Source organism: Carassius gibelio, chromosome B6 (genome assembly GCF_023724105.1).
Source record: "Carassius gibelio isolate Cgi1373 ecotype wild population from Czech Republic chromosome B6, carGib1.2-hapl.c, whole genome shotgun sequence".
Lineage (NCBI taxonomy): Eukaryota > Metazoa > Chordata > Actinopteri > Cypriniformes > Cyprinidae > Carassius > Carassius gibelio.
The window spans coordinates 7766956-7789268 of NC_068401.1; the positions used below are offsets into that span (position 1 = coordinate 7766956).

General features: G+C 37.6%; 1 protein-coding gene across 6 annotated transcripts in view; it reads left to right on the top strand.

Moving 5' to 3' along the window:
- Window positions 1–22087, top strand: part of frmd4ba (FERM domain containing 4Ba) — a 47306-nt gene extending 25219 nt beyond the window's left edge. For 2 of the 6 annotated variants that reach the window (XM_052559431.1, XM_052559426.1), the window contains exons 8-24: window positions 4000–4083; window positions 5114–5179; window positions 5578–5635; window positions 5960–6046; window positions 12587–12663; window positions 13474–13612; window positions 13747–13888; window positions 13984–14117; window positions 14215–14331; window positions 14422–14650; window positions 14898–14945; window positions 15146–15278; window positions 15853–15996; window positions 16415–17118; window positions 17777–17897; window positions 18563–18787; window positions 20834–22087. In XM_052559431.1, coding sequence (XP_052415391.1) covers window positions 4000–4083; window positions 5114–5179; window positions 5578–5635; window positions 5960–6046; window positions 12587–12663; window positions 13474–13612; window positions 13747–13888; window positions 13984–14117; window positions 14215–14331; window positions 14422–14650; window positions 14898–14945; window positions 15146–15278; window positions 15853–15996; window positions 16415–17118; window positions 17777–17897; window positions 18563–18785 — 2506 coding nt within the window. In that variant the 3' untranslated portion in view covers window positions 18786–18787; window positions 20834–22087. Of the gene's footprint in view, window positions 1–3999; window positions 4084–5113; window positions 5180–5577; window positions 5636–5959; window positions 6047–12586; window positions 12664–13473; window positions 13613–13746; window positions 13889–13983; window positions 14118–14214; window positions 14332–14421; window positions 14651–14897; window positions 14946–15145; window positions 15279–15852; window positions 15997–16414; window positions 17119–17776; window positions 17898–18562; window positions 18788–20061; window positions 20257–20833 lie in introns of all 6 variants that reach the window. The other 4 variants (XM_052559427.1, XM_052559429.1, XM_052559428.1 and 1 more) reach the window with 4 other exon arrangements.
- Window positions 22088–22313: the final 226 nt, after the last annotated feature.

Consider the following 22313-nt stretch of genomic DNA (forward strand, 5'->3'; position numbering starts at 1 on the left):
AAGAATTTTAAGTTAATGTTTGGCTGTATGCCTCAGTGTTTTGTTGTGATCCAGCCCTAGTTGATCATTTCCAAAGGAACCATTTAATAAGTGAGTAGCACTGGCAGTAAATATATCTGATGTATATGTCCTTGGCTTGGCTTGGCTTGGATATTTCTTAAACCTTAAAAAGGACTCTTGGCAAGTGCATTTTGTGCAAGACCGAGCATAATTCAGTTTAGAGATTTTCATTGTTTATAAATGTTGCCCACTTTCTAAGAACATCACCGTCATCATAGCGGTAGGTAAATTACCTAGTTTCTAGTTCTCCGTTCATAAATTTTCAGGAGGTTTACACAATATTGATTAGTTTTTGTAAGTAATGGAATTCTTTGCCTTCTCTGTTAACATGGACTGATCTTGAGGCAGTGAATGGGATGCATAGTGATATAGCAATCTGTTAACACACAAAATATATATAAGGGAGAATTGCTCAGAAAGGTTCAGTGTTCATGTGTTGGTCACTCTTTCTCAATAGCCTTGCAGTTCATGATTGGAAAACAAAGCTTGTCCACTATTGGGAACAGAGGTGTGTGTAAACAGTCCCTTTTACTCTGGAAATGTTTACCTTGCAGCAGTGACTGCTTTTGTTTAGCAGTGGGGAACTTGTTAAAGACCTTGTAAAATAGCTAGACAAGCTTTGTTTTTGTCAAAAAGGGACGTATTGAAAGGGTTTTGTGTAAAAATGGAAGGTTAGAGTACACAGGTGGCATATTGGAGCTACTTTCACTCTGGCCTTTGACATCTATTCTATATCTGGCACTTCCACAACAGGAAGTGACACAGTGACACTGCTCTTCTTTTCCATGGAATCGTGTTGATCTCATGTTATGTGCATGGTTGATTATATGAGAATGAGTTACAGATGTACATTTCATTGTGTGTTTTAAATAAATTATATTTCATTAATTATATAATAAATGGGAGAAAATATACAAAATATTGTAAAGGACTGTTTGCTGTTCCACTGCATGAGTCATAGATTTGAGTAATTTTTTTCTATTTCTTTCTAAGAAATAATGCTAATTAAAAACAAATATATATATATATATATATATTTTTTTTTTTTATTTATTAAACATTCCAAAAGATTTTTATTTCAAATGAGATCTGTTCCATGAAAAAAAAGTGATGTTTTTGCATTTTAGATCAGATTAGGTTAGATTTTTCTGTACGATCATTTGACATTGAAGACTGGAGTAATGGCTTCAAAAAATTCAGTTTTGCCATCACAGTATTAAATTATATTTTAAAATCTATTAAATAGAAAATTTTAAACTGTAATAATATTTCACACAATATTATTGTTTTAATGTATTGTTCTTGGTGAGACTTTTCAAAACATTTTTTTTAATTTTACCGAACCTATACTTTTACAACTGTAGTGAATGCCTACTTTTTTTTAGTTTTCAGTTAAAGATCGGTGGGTCGTGCGAGTGTTTCATTACTGATAGCGTCGTTTTATAGTTTAAATGGGCTTAGGATACAGCAAGCCTTCAGACCTTCTCTTCCTCTGGTTTCTGTTATTTCCATGTGGATGAAGGCTCCCAGATCTCATAAAGCCTGAGCGGTTGCATTTGGAGGCCCAGGGCTTTAAGTTTATGTAGGAAGTTAGAAGACCCCCACCTCTCTATAAACCTCCTACTCCTCATCCTCTCCACTGTTAAGACTGCATAGATGTTAGAGGAGAGGGAGTGGAGACATCTCCTGTTGGCAGACGATAGGGCGTCATGCTGGATGATGATGTCATCTGTCTGTAGTTTATATGTCAGGAGCAACCAATCGGGGGTTCTCCTTGAAGATCACCCTCCATATGTCCTAGTTCTATAGAGACAATATAGAAAGTTCAAAAAGTGATGCGACTTTTGAAATAAATAGTGAGGGCTTTATTAAATAATATTATGATAATACTTGAAGAAAAAGTTGCCTTCGGTTCAAGGACTTCAAATGAACCATTTCCCACTGATTTCTTTGCAATGAGGGTTGGTGTATTCTTGAAAAAGCTGACACATGGCTCTAACTCCTCCATGCGTTGTTTGTGCTGGGTTAAGCATTTGCCGCCCTTCCTTGCCAACTGTTTGATAGTACAGACAGCATAATGAATTCCAGATTGCTGACAAGGCATTGCGGTCTCAGGGCACCAGCTTACTGTATTTTACCACATCATCAACCGAGCCTGCTAGATTTATACCTTCAAACTTATCGTAAATTGCTGAACTACAGAACCAACTGGCTTGGAATGGGAAGTGTGCCAGGGAATATAGTGGTGCTTTGTCAAGCAAGGTATTAATGGGCTGAAAAGCAGGGTTAGAAATGTTTTACAAGTTATCAGTTCTGTAGCCTGTTTTTTTTCCAATTAATTTTCTAAGTATCCAATGTTATGGTTTTACATTGTTTTGCGAAATTAGACCAGTTCTTGTGCTTTGTTTTGAGTAATTGCTTCCTGTAAAAGCAATACTGCCCACTGCACTCTCCGAATGGTTTTGGAAAAGATCAGATCGAAGCTTGTTCGAGCAGATCAGATGTCTGGAAGTCCATGACATGAGGGTTTTCAATAACACTGCTGTCCTGTTTTATGAATTCAGGTGTTGTCTTTTGGTCTATCATGGTGGGGTTTTTTTTTCGTGTGTGTGTGTGTAGTTTTGTTGTCGTTAGATGTGCGGCCTCCTAACTCTTGAAGGGATAGTTGACGCGAAAGAATTAAATTCAGTCATTGTTTACTCAAACCTCAAATGTCTTCCTTTTTTCCATGCAACACCTAAGAAGAAAAGTTTAATGATGCACTAGATGGAGACAATGCAAATGCATGCTTTTATTCCACAGAAGATCAAAATCATACTGAAAAATTCATTACTTAAAATTGAGAACTATTCCTTTTAACATGTTTTGTAATTGAACAGCATTTAGCTCAACTTGTATATTCAGGTCACACACTTTGGCATTGAATTATATCATAATCTCTCCCCTGAGATAAGATGCTATTAACTCAAGCACTACATCTTCACTAACTTCAGCTTAAATTTGTAACCTTACAAGGTTGGGAAGTTCAGTTTTAGATTTACATCTAATCCTTATATATAGGCTCTGAGTGACTATAAAAAGTCAAGCCAGGATTTTTGTAATCGCAGAATAGAAAAATGCACATCTCCATAATGATATGTAATTTAAACACTGGTTGGTTTTAAGTGTAAGGGTTGAGGTGGGAGCCCATTTATCCTAAAAAGGAATTCCAGCAGGATGATAAAAGATAAAACCAGTGTACTCCTCAAACATCAAGAAGCTCTTAGAAGAATATACTCAAACATCAGTCCATCAGTGTCATCATTTGTCAACTGAGTTTTATTTCAAAAGAATGATATCTGATCTTCTCAAACAAACATCGTTATCTCTTAAATCACATCTTTTTTTGGCCAAACAGGAATGGCTTCTACAGAATTTACATTACATACATTTTTTAAGTGTGCTACATTTTGAAAATGCCAAGTTTCAAGGAGATATTACGTCAGAATGAAACAATTTGATAATTAAAATATCTATTATTTCAGTGTTTTAAGTAATTGTGCTTGATTGTCAATAATCTTTTTTTTATTATTATTAATTTCTAATGTTGTTGTCACTGTCATACTGATGTGGTATTTAAAGGTTGTATTTTGGAAAATATGTTTAAGAAGGTGTTAAATTGTCAGTAAACATCTCGGGCCTCTTTTTTAATGCCTAAAAAAGGACATTGTTTTAAAGATTTTAAACATGAAATGTTTATAAAGACTTGCCTCAACAAAAATTTCATGAGAATCACCCATATATTTCTGGAAGTTAAAGTAATGCTATAATAATACTATAATTCTATCTGCACTACTGCTGTGTTTAGTTTTTATACACTAGCATGTGTTTAGCTAGGCCACCCAGTATTTATTTCTGAAGTATTTAATTTTAACATGCTGTTTTTGTTTTAATTTTCAGTGATGAAAGCACAAGATCAGACTTAAAAAAGCTTCCAGCTTTCCCGACTGCGGTATTGAAGGAGCACCCGTCATTAGCATTCTGGTAAGACTGCATTATTGTTTTTGTAGTTAATAAAGGTAGCTTCTGAAATATGACATTTTTGTGTCAAACACAGTATTCAGTAGGACATGATTGGCAGAAACTTGATTGTATCCATCAGGTTTGGATTGATCTTGTGAGATGGGCTATGATATTATTGGTTAATGTTTTATTGGTCTGTGCAGCCTCCTTTACACCAGCATTATGTGCTTTTATTAAGGAAGTAAATGTGTTCATGTCTTTTAAGAACATTCTTAAATGTATAAAACTCAGAAATGATACAGATATTCCATAAGTTTGAATATGTGTGTATGTGGACTGTGTGTAAACGCTGCACGTTTTAGTGTAGCCAGGTATAATGTGCAAGCTGCAGCCTGTTTATTTCAAACAAACCTTGGTAATTAACTTGCTTGTTGTTAATGATGCCTGCCTTCTGGCTTCTGTAACCCTAGACGTCTAGATGTCGAAGTCTGCCACCTTAAAAGGATTGCTGTGGCAGCTTTAATCAATGCCTATTGAGTGTAGGGAGCAAAGGCAGTACACCAGTTAACAGACAGCAATTATTGAAGTGTGTGAGTGGGAATGAGTATGTAAGGAAACAGCTGTGCGTTAGTGCAAGTGTTTAAGAGACAGCTGTGCAAGTGCAAGTGCATGCAAAAGCAGCTGTGAGTTTATATACATAAAAATTACCTATATATTGTAATTTTATTGGTGTGCAAGTTTCCTGTAATGTTCATCTCGTATATTAGTTTCCTTTTTGTTGTTTCCTAGTAATAAATGAATGAATCCTCACAATGTGTCTGTGTGTTTGAGGAACCGGTTATTAGAATAATTGCTGTGTGTGTGTGATGCACAGCACAGTCAGCCAGCCAGATGGCATTTCACACATGGGTGCACCTGGTGTAATATCTGACTAGCTAATAGTTTGACTAGCCACGTCATTTAAATGGCACATTCACATGTTGGTCTCATGCTCAATTGCTGTTGTGTTGCACTTATGTGGATGGTAACAACTCTCTCTTTTGTCTTCTAGTGAAGATAAAGTAATCAAGCATTATAAGAAGCTGAAAGGCCTCAGTCGTGGTCAGGCTATCATACGGTAAGCACACTAATCATTTATATGTCTGACATAGACAACCTCAAGGAACGTAGGTACAGGGGCTACAAGTCTGAGCCTGCTGATCTACATCTGTTAATTGCTCCACGGTTGTTTGTGGAAAGGAAAAACGGCGTAATTAATTAGACCACATTAATGTTAGTGACTGCTTTCAATGGGTCTAGCCACACTTTATCTCATTGGGAAGAGACAAGGTCATTTCTGTCAGCTTGATTTGTGCTGCTGCTTTGATATATTGACATTGTCTGTGAAAGCACTGAGAGAAATCAATTGTAGGACTGCTGTCAGTGAGACATTATAGATTATTTGCTAGAGTTTAATGTTGTTCATCCTTCATGTTGTTGTCTTTTAACCTTCTGTGCGATACTGTTGTTCAACAGGTATCTTACCTTAGTTGAATCCTTGCCTGCATATGGAGTACATTACTACAAGGTGAAGGTGTGTGATTTTGATTCATCGTGTGATATTTTAGGAAATACAGAGCTAGACATAGATACTGAAGCTGCCATAATGAAAATTTCCTTATGATTTATGGTTGGTTAAATAATTAACCACTAGTAAAATGTGTGTGGTCTAATTATAATTGTGCTTAGATCGTTAGAAATGTCTTTGGAGATCAAACACTGCTGTTAAAAAAGCTCCTACTGTTTGTGAATGCTTCTGTAGGTTGGACCCATTTGATCTTTTGATTTGTCTGCCATTGCCAGACAAAGCAGTAATTGCATTTCATTTTCAAAAAAAGAAATCTCATCCCTTTCACAGGACAAACAGGGCATACCGTGGTGGCTGGGGATTAGCTACAAAGGCATTGGCCAGTACGACCTGCAAGACAAGCTCAAGCCACGAAAGGTGTGCTGTTTTGTTTTGTTTACCAAGTGCTAAAAGTCACAGTGGTGAGAGAAAAAATTCTACAGTTCTTTCTAGGTTCACAGTCATATTTTTAAGGGTTCATCTGAAATTAATATCTCTATTTTAGACCACCATGGAAAAGTCTTTCAAATACTTTCATAGCAATGTGAATGCTGGTAAATAAATTTGTAGTAATGTGTGAAGACTGTGATCAGTGTTTCTCACACAAGTGTACAGTATGGATATTTTACTGGGAAAACAAATTGAAATATAAATTGAAAACTTTATTTCAGCAAGAATGCAAGTTTCAAATCATTGTCGTTCTCTTGAACTTTTTATTCATCAAAGAACATTGAAGAAATGTATTGGTTTCCACAATGATATTAAGCAGCATAACTGTTTTCAACATTAATAATGTTAAGGAATGTTTCTTGAGCACCACAGCTGCATATTATGGAGTGGAAAAAATTATTTGCCAAAAGACAAAAATTTACATTTAAAAAAATATTAAATTAGAAGATTTTAAGGCTGATTTTTAAGCCCAATTTCCACCCTGAACAATCGGGCTTGTCGCAAATGATTTTTTTGTACAAAAGCCTCCATTGTGATAGCCTGACTACGTCAGACTTCCTACTTCCGCTCAATTTCATTTCGCTTCTGTACTCAGTCTGATACAGCATCAGAGCTTTCTGTTTGCCACCGGTCTGGAAACAGCCGAGCCAATCAACGAGAAGAGGGCGGGCTGAGAGCCGTGACGTAGATGCGTAGATTAACTTCGCATAATCTGCAAAAGTCATTTACAGCCATGTTCACTCCGGTATTTCGCTCGCATCCTCATGTGTTTACAACAGGTTTACAGTGGAAGTTCAATCATAGATTTGAGTTCGATGCATGATGTCTGTGCTTCGATGCGGCTGTGCAGGCGCATAACATACATCATAACTAAATTTACGGTAACCAATGATTTTAAACTTCAGACAAGCGCCACCTAGCGAGAGAGAAAACACTTCTCTATTATGCCATTCCAGACTCTGTCTACGAAGCAAAGTGAAGTAGCAGAGCCTGGTATTACCAGGCTACCATTGTGAGGTGTCATTATGATAATTTTTCTGCTCCAGATCTAAACTGAGCATGCCAGAACTCAAATCGTAAAACTCAAACTCTTGATCTGGCTGCCTCTGATGTGATACCCGTGGTAGCCAATGAGAGCGAGCAAGCATAACCTAACGGATGTTGTGTGCTACTATAGCTGAAGCTTGGCATCCACAAAAATGCCACGAAAGCAGAATAAGTAACCCATATACTTTTTTAATACTTTGTTTTGCACTGTGAAACAGAACATGCGCTGGGAGACCCAGCTAACAACGTTGATTTATTCTTCATTTGTTTTTCTTCTGTAGTCACGTTTGATCTCGCGGGTCTCCATGAGATCTCGGGTCACTGTGAAATCTTTCCTGTAGTCATCAAGTGTGTGTGGTCTTGCGGTCTGGTCGAATCATCTAGTGTGCGTGTTCAGAGGATTATAAGACTAAAAATTGTCTGAAACCATCTTTATGATGTCTCCCATGGTTTTAAAATCAGTTAACTTTCACCTAAGAAAGTTTTTCTAAGTTTTTCAGTAACCACAATTACTGCTTTTACTGTTTATTTGATCAAATATATGCCTTGGGTGAGACTTTTTTTATAAGAACATTTAAACAAATCTCACAATTCCCAAACTTTTAAACGGTAGTGCACAATTCTTTTTGTGGATAAAGTGTGCTGGCTACCAAGTGCCTATAAATCTATAAATCACATTTGATGACTATAAGCTGGAAAATCCAGTTCTTATTTCTTAGCAGACATCTTGTTTACCCAGTACCTATGAACATGACCGTATTGGTGTGCTTCCTTTGGTAGATATTTCTTATCTATAATTTTCTGTTTATTGACATTTTTAATGAACATGCTCATTTATCCTGTTTTTTTATCACGTCTGTCCCATGAGAGATTAGTAACCATTGCTCTTTTTTTATGAGAAGAGCTTCTATATTTCACCCCAGCCTCACTCATTAAAGTGTCTGTTAATTGGCATCCATTACACCAGTGCTTTGTAGAATACAGTGGGGTGTGTATGTACATTCAGCCCTGTTCCAGAGTGTTAATGGGTATGTCCCACTCTGAAACCCTGTTGCATGGCAGCAATGAACACCAGCCCCTCCCTGTGGAGGGTGTAATTATGGAGCTTCATGGGGAGCAGCGCTGGGCGGCAGGGTGATGTCTGAATGGGAATTGGCTCTGTTGATGGAGCCCCAATCTGCTCTTCTCCTGGCAAAGGCATGTACGGGGTGTTATGGGAGTAAACATCTTCCTTTTTATTTCTCTTTTTGTTTTAACAAAAGGGTAATGTGGTGGCACCATAGTACAGTGTTGCTATCACATAGTATCGCAAGAGTACATTGATATACACATTCACAATTTTTCAAGGCACCTTGTCCAAAAAAAGGTACTAAATTTGGAAATCTTCTTACACTTTCCCATTCCCCCTCTCCTTTTCCTACTTGAATGAGTGTTTTAACACTCTCTTTTTAAAAGTACACTAGTCCCTGTCAGAGTGCAACCCATCATCTGGCCAGTATTGATTGTGCTTCCTGTCAAAGAGGACAGTCTTTGTGTCCACCCGCCCCCCAATCTTCTTCCAGAACACCAAGCTCATTATGCAAATCTGACCACCATTGTGCATTTCACTCAGCCCTGACAATTGATCAAGCAATAAAACACAATTAGCTTAGCAGGGGGCCATAGAGGAGAGCGAGGGGTCTCGCGGTTATAACTCCTCCACATGCGAGAGCTGTTGGGGGTCTGCGGTATTAAAAGCTCTGAAACGTTTTGTCTGAACTTTCCCGGGCTCTGAACTGATGCCTTATCAAAGAAGTAAATGAAGTGTATTTTGTATTATTCCAGATAAAGATACATTTGAAATATCAAAACTACTGTCATTAGTTTGTCCCCAGTTGTAGTATAGGAAAGTTGCGAAAAGATCAGATAAATAACATTATTATTTTTTGTTTACGTTATGTTTATACTAAATTATGTGCTCTTGTGTGTTAGCTTATATCATTGGATCATCCTGAAAAGCAGGGTTTTTCAAACATTTTGATGCCAAGGAAATATGATCTCTTTGCAAAGGACCACCTTGCCAAAAAATAAAGATGGCAATATAGTTACAATTATCACAACCCATTTAGATTATTTTGGGGGGGGGAATTTTTATATTATAATGATAACCTTTTGTTTGCAAAGTTTAATTGAAAAAGGTGCATTAAAGCCAAACAAAATTAATAAAGTATTATTTACTATATATCTTAAGTGTCAATTTTTCAAAATAGAGATTTTTACGTTAATAAGCTTTCCAGTGATATATGGTTTATTAGGATCAGACAATATTGCTCCGAGATACAACTATTTGAAAATCTGGAATCTGAGAGTAAATCATCTTTAAAGTTGTCCAAATGAATTCTTAGCAAAGCATATTACGAATCAAAAATTAAGTTTTGATATATTTACGGTACGGTAGGACATACATAGTATCTTAATGGAACATGATATTTACTGGAGACAATTTATAAGAGACATGCCACTTCCTCGATCCTCCATTCAACTATATAAGGAAAACCTGTAACGGCAAAGATGGCGGTTGTATGCACATGTTGTTTTGGCTGTTGCTAAAAATATACCCCAGCAACTTTAGACGGTAGGTTTTGTGGTCCAGGTTCACGTATTATACTGACCATATAATAAATCCACTCTTGAGGATTCTAACAACCACATAGAGATTTGTGTATGCAAATACCACTCACGTTTCTTTCTAAACTTTTTTTAGTATGTATCTATGGTTCCCTCCAGAGGGATTTTGTTTGTTTGAGTGTTTTGTGGCAAAGTTCACACAGTCCGTGTTGACAGTTCTGCCCATACAAGTTGCAGTTCCATTTAAAAAGCATGGGTTCAAAAAACTGTGGTTTTAAGTCCTGAGAATTGTGATCAAGTCATTTGGTTCTAGAATGCAGTTTTCACTCTCATCATATATCTGTGTGCCTGTATAACCTTTTTCTAAACTCCTAAAAAAGAACCAATAACCATATTCCGCTACTGTGTGAACGCAGCCAGTCTTGAGGGTGTGTTCATATTCACAACATATTTCTGCACTGCATCATCATTAGCCCTGTCACATGAAAGACGTTAAGGAGTGTACGATTATAAAATACTACTTTTCCAACATCCAGATTAAGCAGGAGCTGCTTTTAAGATAAGTGTTATGTGAATACACTAGTATCGATACTAGTGCTAAACAAATTGGTATCACATGCGACAGTTACACCAGGATCAGAGATACTTAAAAAATACATGATCTGAAGGGTTTGGGTCAGCATGTTTAACTTAAAAAAATACATATATTTTAATTTAAGTCATTTTTAAGTCATTAATTTTTATTGATTTTTGTTTAGCTTAATTATCTATTTGTATTTTAATTATTATTTTTTAAATTCTTAACATCTGCAGACTTCCTAGATTTGCGTGACTGTCTTGCTTTATCAGTCTGAGGTGTTGAAGATTGTCCCCATTGTCTTTCCATTTGCATGCTCTCTCAATTGACTTCAGACTTATCTTATCAGTCATTTAATTGTCTAAAAGAATTATGCTGAAAAGATTGTCTCGCTCAGCTTTTTAAATTGCTGCCATTATTAGATTGTTGAGAATGCTTTTTATCATTCAATTAGCTGATTTTTCACATTTCAGAGTCATAATACATTATAATGTGTTATAATCACATGTTCTGGTAATAAGATAATGGCTTGACAAAAACATAATGTTTTTGGATCAATTGTGTGTTTATACTGCTAATTTTGAGTAATCAGTACCACCTTTGGACTAAATAATATATATTTGTAGTTCTTTTTGTCTTATGTCAAAGAAAGGTCAGGAAACTTTTATGTTTTCAGATAGTGAGACATTCCCTGTTGTCGTCGCTGCATCAGCTATTCAGTCACTATGAGAGAGGCACGCGGTTTTCACCAGGAGGTGAAGAGTGCCATGGCCAGCCATTAATGATTACAAGAAAGTAGTAGATTCCTGGCATATTTGCCTTGGGAAACGTAAGGGAATGAGCATCCAAACCAACAGGTGAAGGATTATGATTCAGACTGTAAAAATGAGACACACCAGAAGAAGGAACATGGATTAATGAATAGCTATAGAAGGGTGTTCATTATGATCAATCCAAATCCCCTCCCAAAACGGAACAAGAGGAATAACATTCTATGTGTGTGTATTTCAGAGAGCGTAACCTGTTTGTCTGGTTTGACAAGGATAGGAATCGGGTATCAGAGTTAGAGGGAGGTGACTCGAGAAATAATGAAGTTGTGATCGTGGAGGTTTAATTACATGTGTGAGTTAGAGTTTCACAGAAGTGATTGTATAGTTGGCAGACGGAAATGGAGAGGGACACTAGTACTTGAAGAGAAGTTTAGCTCAAGGTGGGTAAGGGCAAAGTGAGGTGCTAGTGATGTCACTGGAAGGGGGAGGGAAGGGGCGGGGCTCAATCGTCTGAAACTCTTACAACACCTTTTGGTCTCTTCGAAAGCACACAAGAGAGTATTGTTCGAGGAAGCCACAACCCTGTGGGAAACTTTAGATCAGGACTATACTGATCCTGTCCAGCTATCCTGGAACTTTAATGGCTCACTAACTGAACTGGTAAGGCCCTTTTTTCTGCAAGATCTCTGAAATTAGAAGACGTTGTCATTTATTCATTTTGTTGTTATTGATCATAACTGTCAGAAATATGTCAAGTTTTAATATGCTCTCGGCAGTCAAATCTTCTGCGTGATCCACGCTCGGATCATACTGTTCCTGTGTCTGTATTACTCCGAGCTGCATCTGAGCAGTACCTGGTGGGAAGCATTTATTAACATTCCTGGCAAATCCTCACCCCCACACGCTGATAGTAGTTGGATATTGTACTTTCCCTGCCTTAAGCTGGGAAGATCTATGATGGAGGTCTGGAATAAAGGACAGTATTCATAAATGGCGGATGTTTTGGTGATGCTTTTACCATAAACATGTTGATCATTGTGAATTTGATAATAAGTTGAGAACTCAGTGGACGCTTTGCTTCTGTAGTGCTTTGATTGATTTCTATTTACTTCATACCCAAAGCAACTGTCTTGTGCTTCCAGCTATAACCATATATTCATGTAGTGATGTTTTTGTGAGTGATTTCAGAGTATAGTGTTTCTAGGAGGGAATTAAAATATATTTTTCTTGGTTTGACAGATAACACACACAAAAAAATGTGTGTGTGTGTGTATATATATATATAAGTGCTAAAATACAGGGATGTTAATGTTCTCAATAGGTGAGTTTCAAAAAGAAATATCTAGATTATAAAAATTAAATCCCGTTTGTTGGACTTTTTTGAACTTTTTTTGTAACAGTGTTAGTTCCTGTCAATGTGGTTGTCCAAAATAGTTCCTGTCTAACTTATTTCCTTTTTCTTTGTAGCTCTTTCTGTGGAAACAGCTTGAAAACCTGTATTTCCGAGAGAAGAAGTTTGCCGTAGAGGTCAACGACCCTAAGAGGTGAGGAAGCAAGATAAATTAGTCACACTTTATTTTAAGTTCTAATTCTCACTTTTAACAAACCATCAACTGTGACTTTTGCTGCAGTAAGCTCTTAATTTGCTGCTTATTAATAGTTAAGGTGAGGTAGTTGTTCATTTTATATATTTGGTAGGATTAGGGATGTAGAATATGGTCATGTAGAATCCACTTTATAATTACTAATAATCAGCTAATATGTTAATAATAGGCATGCTAATAAGCAATTAGTTAATAGTGATAATTGGGCCTTACACTAAAATGTTACTAATAAATCTACAATAGGTCATGTCTTGATATACATTTTCTGTGTTATCAACCTAAATGAAACTGGCTGAAGCACTCAGTGAGCATGGTTTGTGATATGCTAAGCATTATTTATTTTCTTATAGACTATAGGATGTGGCCTTTGAATAGACTAAGTAAATGTTAGCAATGCGAAGCCTTTTGACGTAGCTAATGTGTTTCCAACGTTTCGGTCACTTCACGTTGCAGTAGTAATACAGTTTAGGCTTGCTCTGTAAACAAAGATGATATCACAGGACATTGTGCCAGGGTGTCACTGACCTACTTCATAGTCAGTCAGTATAATATAGCAGGTAACCTTAAAACTGCTTCATGTGGTCACATCTATCATATTTGAATTTAAAAAGCTATTTAGTTTGAATCAACCGGACTACTTTTTATTGTCATTTTTAAATGTAGAGTCTCTGAATCTTTTTACATTTAATTGATACAACATAGGATAAAAAGCGTTGTTTGGTTTCAGTCTGTACATGTGTTAATCCACAGAAGAACAACTTCTAGACGCACATTTGGGCAATCTGCTCAGGTCATCTACGCGTGGTATGCCAGCCATTCTCTGATCAAAACCATCTGGGTGATGGCCATCAGCCAACACCAGTTCTACCTGGACCGCAAGCAGAGTAAAGTGAGTGTATATATCTGTGCATCTTTAATTATTATTATTATTATTATTACTATTGCACAAGTCATTGCTTTGTTTGTAGGCATACGAAAGTGATTGAGATGCTGTAATAACCTCTTTTTTTTACATACCTAAAGGCTAAAATAACTACAGCAAGAAGTTTGGGTGATATTGCCATGGATCTCTCAGAGACTGGTGCTCCAAGGAACAGGAAGCTGGTCAGCATGGAGAGTAAAGACAAGCTCATCATGGCCAGCAATGGAAGTTTAGTCTCTTCCAGTAAGACAGTCTGTTTCTTCATTCCAAGAACAGCTTAACTAACTCATGTCATTCGTACTGATGTCGTGATTGAACTTGCTTGTGCTTTCCTTTAGATTCTGGAGACAATGAAGTGAATGAGGAACAGAAGAAAGAGAAGATTGCAGAACTGAAGAACAAACAGGAAAGCATAAAAGAACTTCTGGCACTCAAGGAAGAAGAGCTGAAGAAAATGTGCCTCCGGGAAGCTGTAAGAGGCTTGTCATATTTCCATATGCTGTTTCAACCATGTCAGTTTAAACAGTCATATCTTAAGATTTTCTTTGCTTTTCTCTTCATCTGATCAGGCGTTGACTGGTGTGTTACCTAAGGAGTATCCTTTGGCACCAGGAGAGAAGCCCCCTAATGTTCGAAGGCGCGTGGGAACTGCTTTCAAATTGGATGATCTTTTCCCTTATGATGTGGTAGGCTGCCTCAATTGCTTTTCTCAGAAAAAATGCAAGGACTGCTTGATTTTGTGTACTTCTTTGCTAATTCAACTTTTTTCCCTGCAGGATCCTAATTTAAGAAACCTGGAGAGCTGCTTTGCACTCCAGAAGAAGATTGTGGAGGCAGCGAAAAAACTTGCCTATGAAAATGAGCTCTGTAAAACAGTAAAGAGGAAACGCAGGAAAAACCTTTTGGACGCTACCAAAAAGCTCCAGGAGATCGAAAATCAGATTAATGATTACAGAGTGAAGATTGGCAAGGAGCCCACGCAAAGAGCTTCCGTCATCATTGCTGGTGCATATCTGGTTTAATTATTAGTCATTATATATATATGTATATAAACTCAAGTGTTGGCTAAAATGTGTGTGAACCCTGAAAACGTGCATGTTTATACAGTGTAAGTAAACTTGCACTGTGTTGACAGTCAAGATTTGATGCTTAACTTGAGTGATGAACTATTGTTTTATGTTATGTAGTGGTAATAGATTGTGCCGGCAAGGAAATAATACACACCGAACTATAATCTCTCTTGTTGTTGCAGATCATGTGAACCTGGACAGCCTTTCTGACTGCTTGAATTTGGAAGATGGTGAGTATTGCTATAAATAATGGAGTAGTGTAGAATTTTATACTGTCACTTTTGGTCAATTTTATGCATCCTTGCTGAATAAGATTTCAAAAGTATTCATCAAACATTTGAACAGTAGTGTATAAATGCCTTTGCTAATTATCTTTGCAGGCTAGACTAGATGGCTACCCTCTTAATCTAGTTAACTTGTTTTGTCTTAGACGAGCCATCGCAGAGGCAACGTTCACGTTCAGTGCAGTATTCTCCACGTTCCAGCTCGTCAAACTCCTTTGCTGCATCATACTATTCAGATCACATCGATCACGCCAATGATGACTACCAGGACTGTGGCAGGTGAGAGTCCTGCCAACCACAGCTCTTTGGGATCAATCTTGAGCACTTCTTACCCTTCTCTGCCTATGGTTGCTGTTTGCTTTTGTGCTGTTGAGATAGTAGAGACCTGCGAACAAGGAATCAGCCATGCATTCCAGCCTTCCCTTGCTTCGACTTCTTTCTTCACAATCTCCTCTTATCAGCGCAAACACTCACAGTGTTAAAAATAGTGCCCCAGGAATAAGCATGTCACTGCTTGACTGCAAAAACTCCTGCAATAATCACAAAGTGGGGGCGGAAGGGGCATAAGCAGGAAAGCTGTTCTGGAAAATCTCACAGGAACAACGGGCATTAATAGAATGTGCTAGTGTGGTGGAAGTTCATTGGGGCCAGACGACTGAAAGCTGTCTGTAATATGATATGGGATTCAGTCGTTTGCTATTTAATCATTTGTTCATCAAAAACCATTGAGCTTTTGTATTTGATTTAACTTGGTACAAGGGTGGAATGCCGTGAAAGGTTTTTGTGTGCGGTAAGGACACCACCCAAGAAGGAAGTTTGGTTTGATAAAGCATTGTTCTTATCTGTGTTCTAGATTAAATTATGGTGAAGTCCAAGAACCTGCCTTATCGACACACAGCAGTCCCTACCGTCAACCCTCACGCCAACCCTCTGACTCGCGGAGCATGCCCCCCACCCCTCAGCTTCCCCGCAATGCCTACAGCAGCAGCCAGCTCAGGTACAGAACACAATGGACCCCTCTTCATCACCCACCCACTAGTGTGACCCTTGAATGACATTTAGTAAGGAATAAACACAGTGTTCCTACGATCATGGAAAATATGTAAATGTCAGGGATTTCCAGGCTTAGAAAAGTCAAAGAAAATCTAATTTAGGCAAATAAATATTTTAGGACACAGCAAAACTATATGGTATTTGTGCGAAGTAAAATGGCCTACAAGCCAGTGTGAAACAGTTATTGGGTTTCCAGTAATTTTAATTGTTAAAATGTGTCAATTCAAATTTGTTCTTTCCATTATTTTAAATATATTTTCTTTTTTAGATTTTTGGATTCTTTATATTGTAAATGTAAAAAAAAAAAAAGAAAAAAAAAATTTCAAAAAAATTTACACTAATTATTTTGTTGCTTCCTTTAGCAGCACTCATTTTCGGCAACGCAGTGGCAGTCTGGAATCTCAGTCACGGTTCCTAGCAGAAAGTGAGCCATCCGAGCCCGTCTTCACCATACCTCCTCCTCGCCGTAGCAATAGCACTGAGATACTTGACGATGGTTCCTCCTACACCAGCCAATCCAGTGTGGAGTACCCTGTACCCCACTGCCATTCCCGTGCTAAAAACCGCCATCGGCGGAGGCAGGGTAACACATACGCCCCCACGGGCAGCATGCCTAACCTAACACAAAATGAGACACGGGGTTATACACCCCAACCTCGGCAACAACCAACCACCACAGCCTATTATGTCACTGAATATCCACGATACTTGGAACCTGAGGTGTACAAAATTGGACCGTACATGTACGAGACTGAGATGGAAGGACACTATCCTGTAAACCCACGCTACTACAGACATGACCCTTATGGGAACTATGGCCAGGACGAGATCGATGGTTCAGCTCATAACCTTTATGCCACATTAAGGCCGCCAAGGAACCGTCCTCCATCCAGTAATGAGAAAAACATGCAAAAGGCTGAAGTGGTGGAACACTTGCGTGTTTGGTACAACCGACAGCAGAGACAACAAGGGTATGATCCCTACAGGGGACCACAGCAGAACCTGGGCTACAGGACCATGTCATCGAGTTACGTACGCAGTGACAGTACTACTTCCTACTCGACAGGTGAGAACTGTTGCATAAAAATCTTGTGTTTCCTCATGTTCGAAATTTTTCTGGACTTCTATAGTCATTCAGTAAATCTCACGATGACACATATGAACTCAATTGTGTTAAAAAAAAAGCCTGGTTTAGGATGATTAAGTTTGTTTGCATTGCAACATTATTATCAGAACAGTATACAGTAATGTGATTCAAGATTACTTTATTTAAAAAATAATTTGTCTTGTATATAAATTCTGACAAATGGAGTACTTGTATGTGCCAGCCTACAAGAAATATTGGCATTATTATGTTCCGGAACAGAGCTGACAGGAAGTGAAGTAGGAGAGAGAATGGGGTAGGATAAGGAAAGGTCCTCGAGTAGGTGTTCAAAGCTATTGGCGCAGACAGAGTATATATATATATATATATATATATATACATCAAAAATTGTCTTAACAATTTTGACATTCTATTTATATAGAATTAAATCTGAAAATGACTTAATGGTCATCTTAAACTTTTGTTAATCTGCCATAACAGTCAAATTTTGGCAATTTAATAACCCAAGCCAGTCTAAAACCTTGAGTGTTTTTTGATGCCGTCTTGAGTAGTTGAACAGTAATGTTATCTGCATGAGGTTCTCCTTCATTAATTTCCTGTCATCTTAATTTCATCGCAGTGGGTTCGGGAAACTGGCACGGTCGACCAGTCATGGCAATGTCAGACTACGATATGCCTCCCGCACACCATCAGTTCTATGGCTACAACACTGTCCATTACAGCCAGCCGTTACACAGCAGGTACGACTCTTCTGTGCGCCATCGTCCTTTACTGATTACCTCATTAGCCTTTATCTGAACTGTCTTAACCAGAGTTAAGCACTACCATCACAATGCCATGCCAAGAAACTCATTACTGGGTTGTGTCTATAGTGTCTCCCTATAAAAAAGGGTGAAAAATCTCATAGACCTGCATTGAATGAGGGTTCCAATCCATTTAACAGAAGCTTAGGTGGGCCTTTTGAGTAAGCACCCACCAAAGAATACCCTGTAAAACACCCTTTATTCTAGATTCTAACTCTTTCAAAGAAAATTCTAGTTTTGATAATGTATAATTTTCTTTTCTGATGTTTGCCAAAGTGTACAAAATCTGTCACTGGGGTGGTATCCTTTCAAAAGGTATTAATATGTACAATTTTGGTACCAACTTATACATTTTAGGTACAGATACATAACTTTAAGGCGCTAATATGCACCTTTCAGGTGTGAATGAGGTACAGGGTACTGTCCCAGTAATAGCTTTTGTACCTTTTTCAGTGTGTTTAGCTGATATGCTACAGTTGTTTATGGGCATGTTCTAGCTAACAGCTTGCCTGACACCATGCTTCTGGTTAATTCTGCAGGAGCGCTGGTGCAGTACCTGCTCTCATGTTTTGTTCTCTTTATGACCGTTCTTTCCCTCACAGAGGCTCCAGCTCGCACTCTAAACGTGCTTGGCACTACCCTGCCAGTCCTCAGTTCTATCCTCCTCATTTCTCCCAAGCTTGCTCTTCTTCTCTCCCTCCTCCTTATCTTCCTTCTTCCTCCTCTTGCTATCAGATGAAGCAGATGGGTTTGTCCCCGCCTCAAACTGGTGGTGCAAGACATGCAAGAGTTAATAAAGCTTCATTTGCTAATTGTAGCCCTTGATAGTAAGTAAAGCGGCAGCCGTGTGGGGTTGCTCTGTCTGTGCTCAGCGTGATTTGTTGTTTAGTCAGAGTCTCAGGGTTTCTGGCTTGTTGTGTGATGTAAAAGCTCAACTGCATGGCTTCCTTTTTAAATGTGCTCGTGTTTCTTCAAGCAGCCTTTAAAGGAGTAGTTCACACGTGTGCTCACCCTTATTTGTGCCAAATGTATGAGTTTATCCTATAAAAATGCAAATATATAGATATTGTGTCAAGTGTCCATATGAATACGACTTTTCATTTTATGTCTTTTGAAGCCTGTATTCCTTGCAAACTTTAAAAATGTCATTAAATAGATTTTTCAGTTAGTTTTATAAATGATTTTTATAAAGGTAAAACTTTTTTTTCAGCAAGGATGCTTTACATTGATCAAAAGTGACAATAAATACATTTATAATGTTAATATTTCTATTTCCAAAGTGCTTTTGAACTTTCCATTCATTAAATAATCCTGAAAAACAATATTAAGTAATACAGCTGGTTTCAATGTGATAACAAGAAAAGTTTTTTGAGCACAAAATCAGCTAGGGGTGCACTATAGATCTCGGCTGATAATTAATGCGCATCTCGTCAGTAAAGCCAGTTCTCTAATCAGAGGTAAATTCCATCAGGTGCATGATTTCACAAGCTGTTAACTGACAAGCTGCGCATTAATTATCGGCCGATATTTATCATAAACCCCTGAAAACAGCACATTAGAATGATTTCTGAAGGATTATATGACACACAATTTACATTGCTGCTGAAAATTAAGATCACAAGAACATTAAAAAAAATAATTATATTAATAATATTCCAGTGTTACAGTTTTTACTCTATCTTTGATCAACTGCAGAGAATTTTATATGTATTGTTTTATATTTATTATACATGATCAATAATAATATATCAAATGTTACATTTTCTTTTTTATAGAAACAAACAATCCCTAACTATACAGACATATTTGCTCAAAAAAGTGAGCCAAATTTCCATAACGTTCACATATTAAAAGCCAAATTTATTAAGGCAAAAGAAAAAATACAACATTATAAAATGCCAGAAAAAAATGTATATATGCAACAACATAAAGGGTAGAGAGTAAATGGCCAGATTTTTCTTTTATTTGTATTTTTTGGGTGAACTATCCCTTTAATAATCCGCATACATCCAGTGGTCTGTCTCTGTGTAACTGTGTGTAGTGAGCACACATGAACACTTCAGTTTGATCTGACTGCTGCTTAACCTTCCTCCCAAACCAGCCCTGACCCCCATCTGCTGGCTCCGCCTCCTGACCCTGTTATGGACAGATACCCACCCGAGTACGGGTGGATGACTCCAGGCAGGAGAAGCCCATTGCTAGCACCTTTAGAGGTGCCTGGTGCTGTTGCCAGCGGTTATGACCCGGAATACTTTTACTCTCATTGCTAGTGACACAGACAACACATAAAACATTGGTGAGATATAAAGGACTCGCATTTGCCTTTCTAACTATGATGGCGAATCACTCAGGGGTTAACAAAACCTCAGTCTTTTCCACAGCACTTTCTACAGCTTACTCACTGGTGGTGGGATGGTTGTGTGTTTGCTTCCAAAAAAGGGTGAGGTCTCGTTTTGAGGGGAAGCATGTGACCCTGCACTGTTTTTGATTGCTGTGTGCAAGTTCTGACTAGCGTACGTGTATGTTTGTGTATGGTCTGCTTTAGGTGTGTGAATGTTTAACACTGTACAGTGATGTTGTGTCTCACTCAATCTCCTTCAAATCTGTGATGAACATGTTTAAACGGATTAATCAAAAAGCATTAATATGGAAACCAGGCTTGTTTCTTGACCAGATATACTGAATTCCTTGGTACACAATGCTGCAAAACCAGCTGCACAAGGAGTTATTTTTGTAACATTCTGTTTCTTTGCAAAACTATTGACCGTGACTCTGGCTTTTAGTATATCTGGAATGCTATGTGCTACTGGGGTTTAAAATCCACGTTTGTTTTTTTAATTTTCAAAACATTTTACTCTCTTCTCTATTTGCAGAACCTACATAGACGTGAACCACCATGATTCACACACGAGCAGCCCAATGGACAGCAGTTTTGACTCTGAAGACCAGCAGACACTGTGTTGGCATGAGAACTCCAAACCTGGAACGATAGTGTAGAGAGTGTGAGAAACTGTTCACTCTCATGTGCCGCCGCCTTCTGTTCTCATCCCATTTGTTACGTTCCAAAGGTAGGAATGCTGCCGGACGAGAGCCTAAAACATGCGTGTGAAGTAGATCCTGCTAAGCGACTCGAGAATGGACAATGCATTCTCTTTGTGTAAAAACCTATGGGATAGCACTTCGTCTTCAAGACACAGCTGCTGTGGAAACTTTGGGTGAAACTTTTGATGCTGTAGTCAAAATGAACTGGATACATCGCCCCAATACACACTGAGAGATTGAAGGATATTGCAACATTAATATTTCATCAGGCACAAGCGATTATATGAAGGATTGAAACCAGATTTTTCTCATGTGCAAAACCCTCATCAAAATATTCCCCATGCTTTTTCACACTTGGATTTAGTTGTTTGTGCTGATCTCAACAAACATTTTTACAGTGTTTTTGTGTGTTTGGAAGTCAAATACTTGGATTGTGATGGTGCAACAACATTCTTTTCATATAGTATTTTCTCAGTCATCAGGTTCAATTTTAATGCATTCACAATAACAAGTATCCATCCTTTCTGGCTTTGTACTGGGACCATTTTAATTAGGTTCAGAACCAGCGGTGCTGTTTTTTTATTCGTGCACAGCTAACATTTGTACCAGTCACAAACAGTGTTTCTGTACTAGTGAATCATGTCTATCAACATGTTACTTTGCATCAGTCAGTGCCAAGTATTAATTTTCTTTTCTTATCCTGTTAAAACAGACTGCAACAACTCTAATTGTTGAAACATGACTGTAGGGGAGTATAATTGATTTTATACGGTCACTAACAATTATCCAGGTACAATAATTATGGCCATTTACTGCACTTTTATACTCTAAATGGACTTTGCTCACTCTGAAAGATTGGAAACCGTGACCGAGTGCACAGCATTTCTCTTTCTCTTTAGAAGGGAACTGTATATGTTTGTAAATACTGTAAAAACATTTGATACATTTTTCATCTTTTAGAGAGATCGGTTTTCATCATTTTGAAAGATTTGTTTTTAAAGAATATATAATATATAGTTTGGATTTCTCAAGCTGGTTCTTAGTAATTTGTCAAAAAATTCATTGGAATTAAAATAGAAAACCAACATGCATTGTCTTTGTATTTTATCCGAATCAAGCATAAATGTTTTCAATTTTTATGATCAGAAATATAACTTTCTAATGGCTTCATAAGGAAAAACCACCGGGATGCAATAAGGAAGTGGCAAGCTTGACTAAGCATGACCGTAAACTACAATTAGGACTATAAATATGACTTTCAATAAGTGATTCATTGTATATTTGTCTATTAGTAGCTGAAATATTGAATTA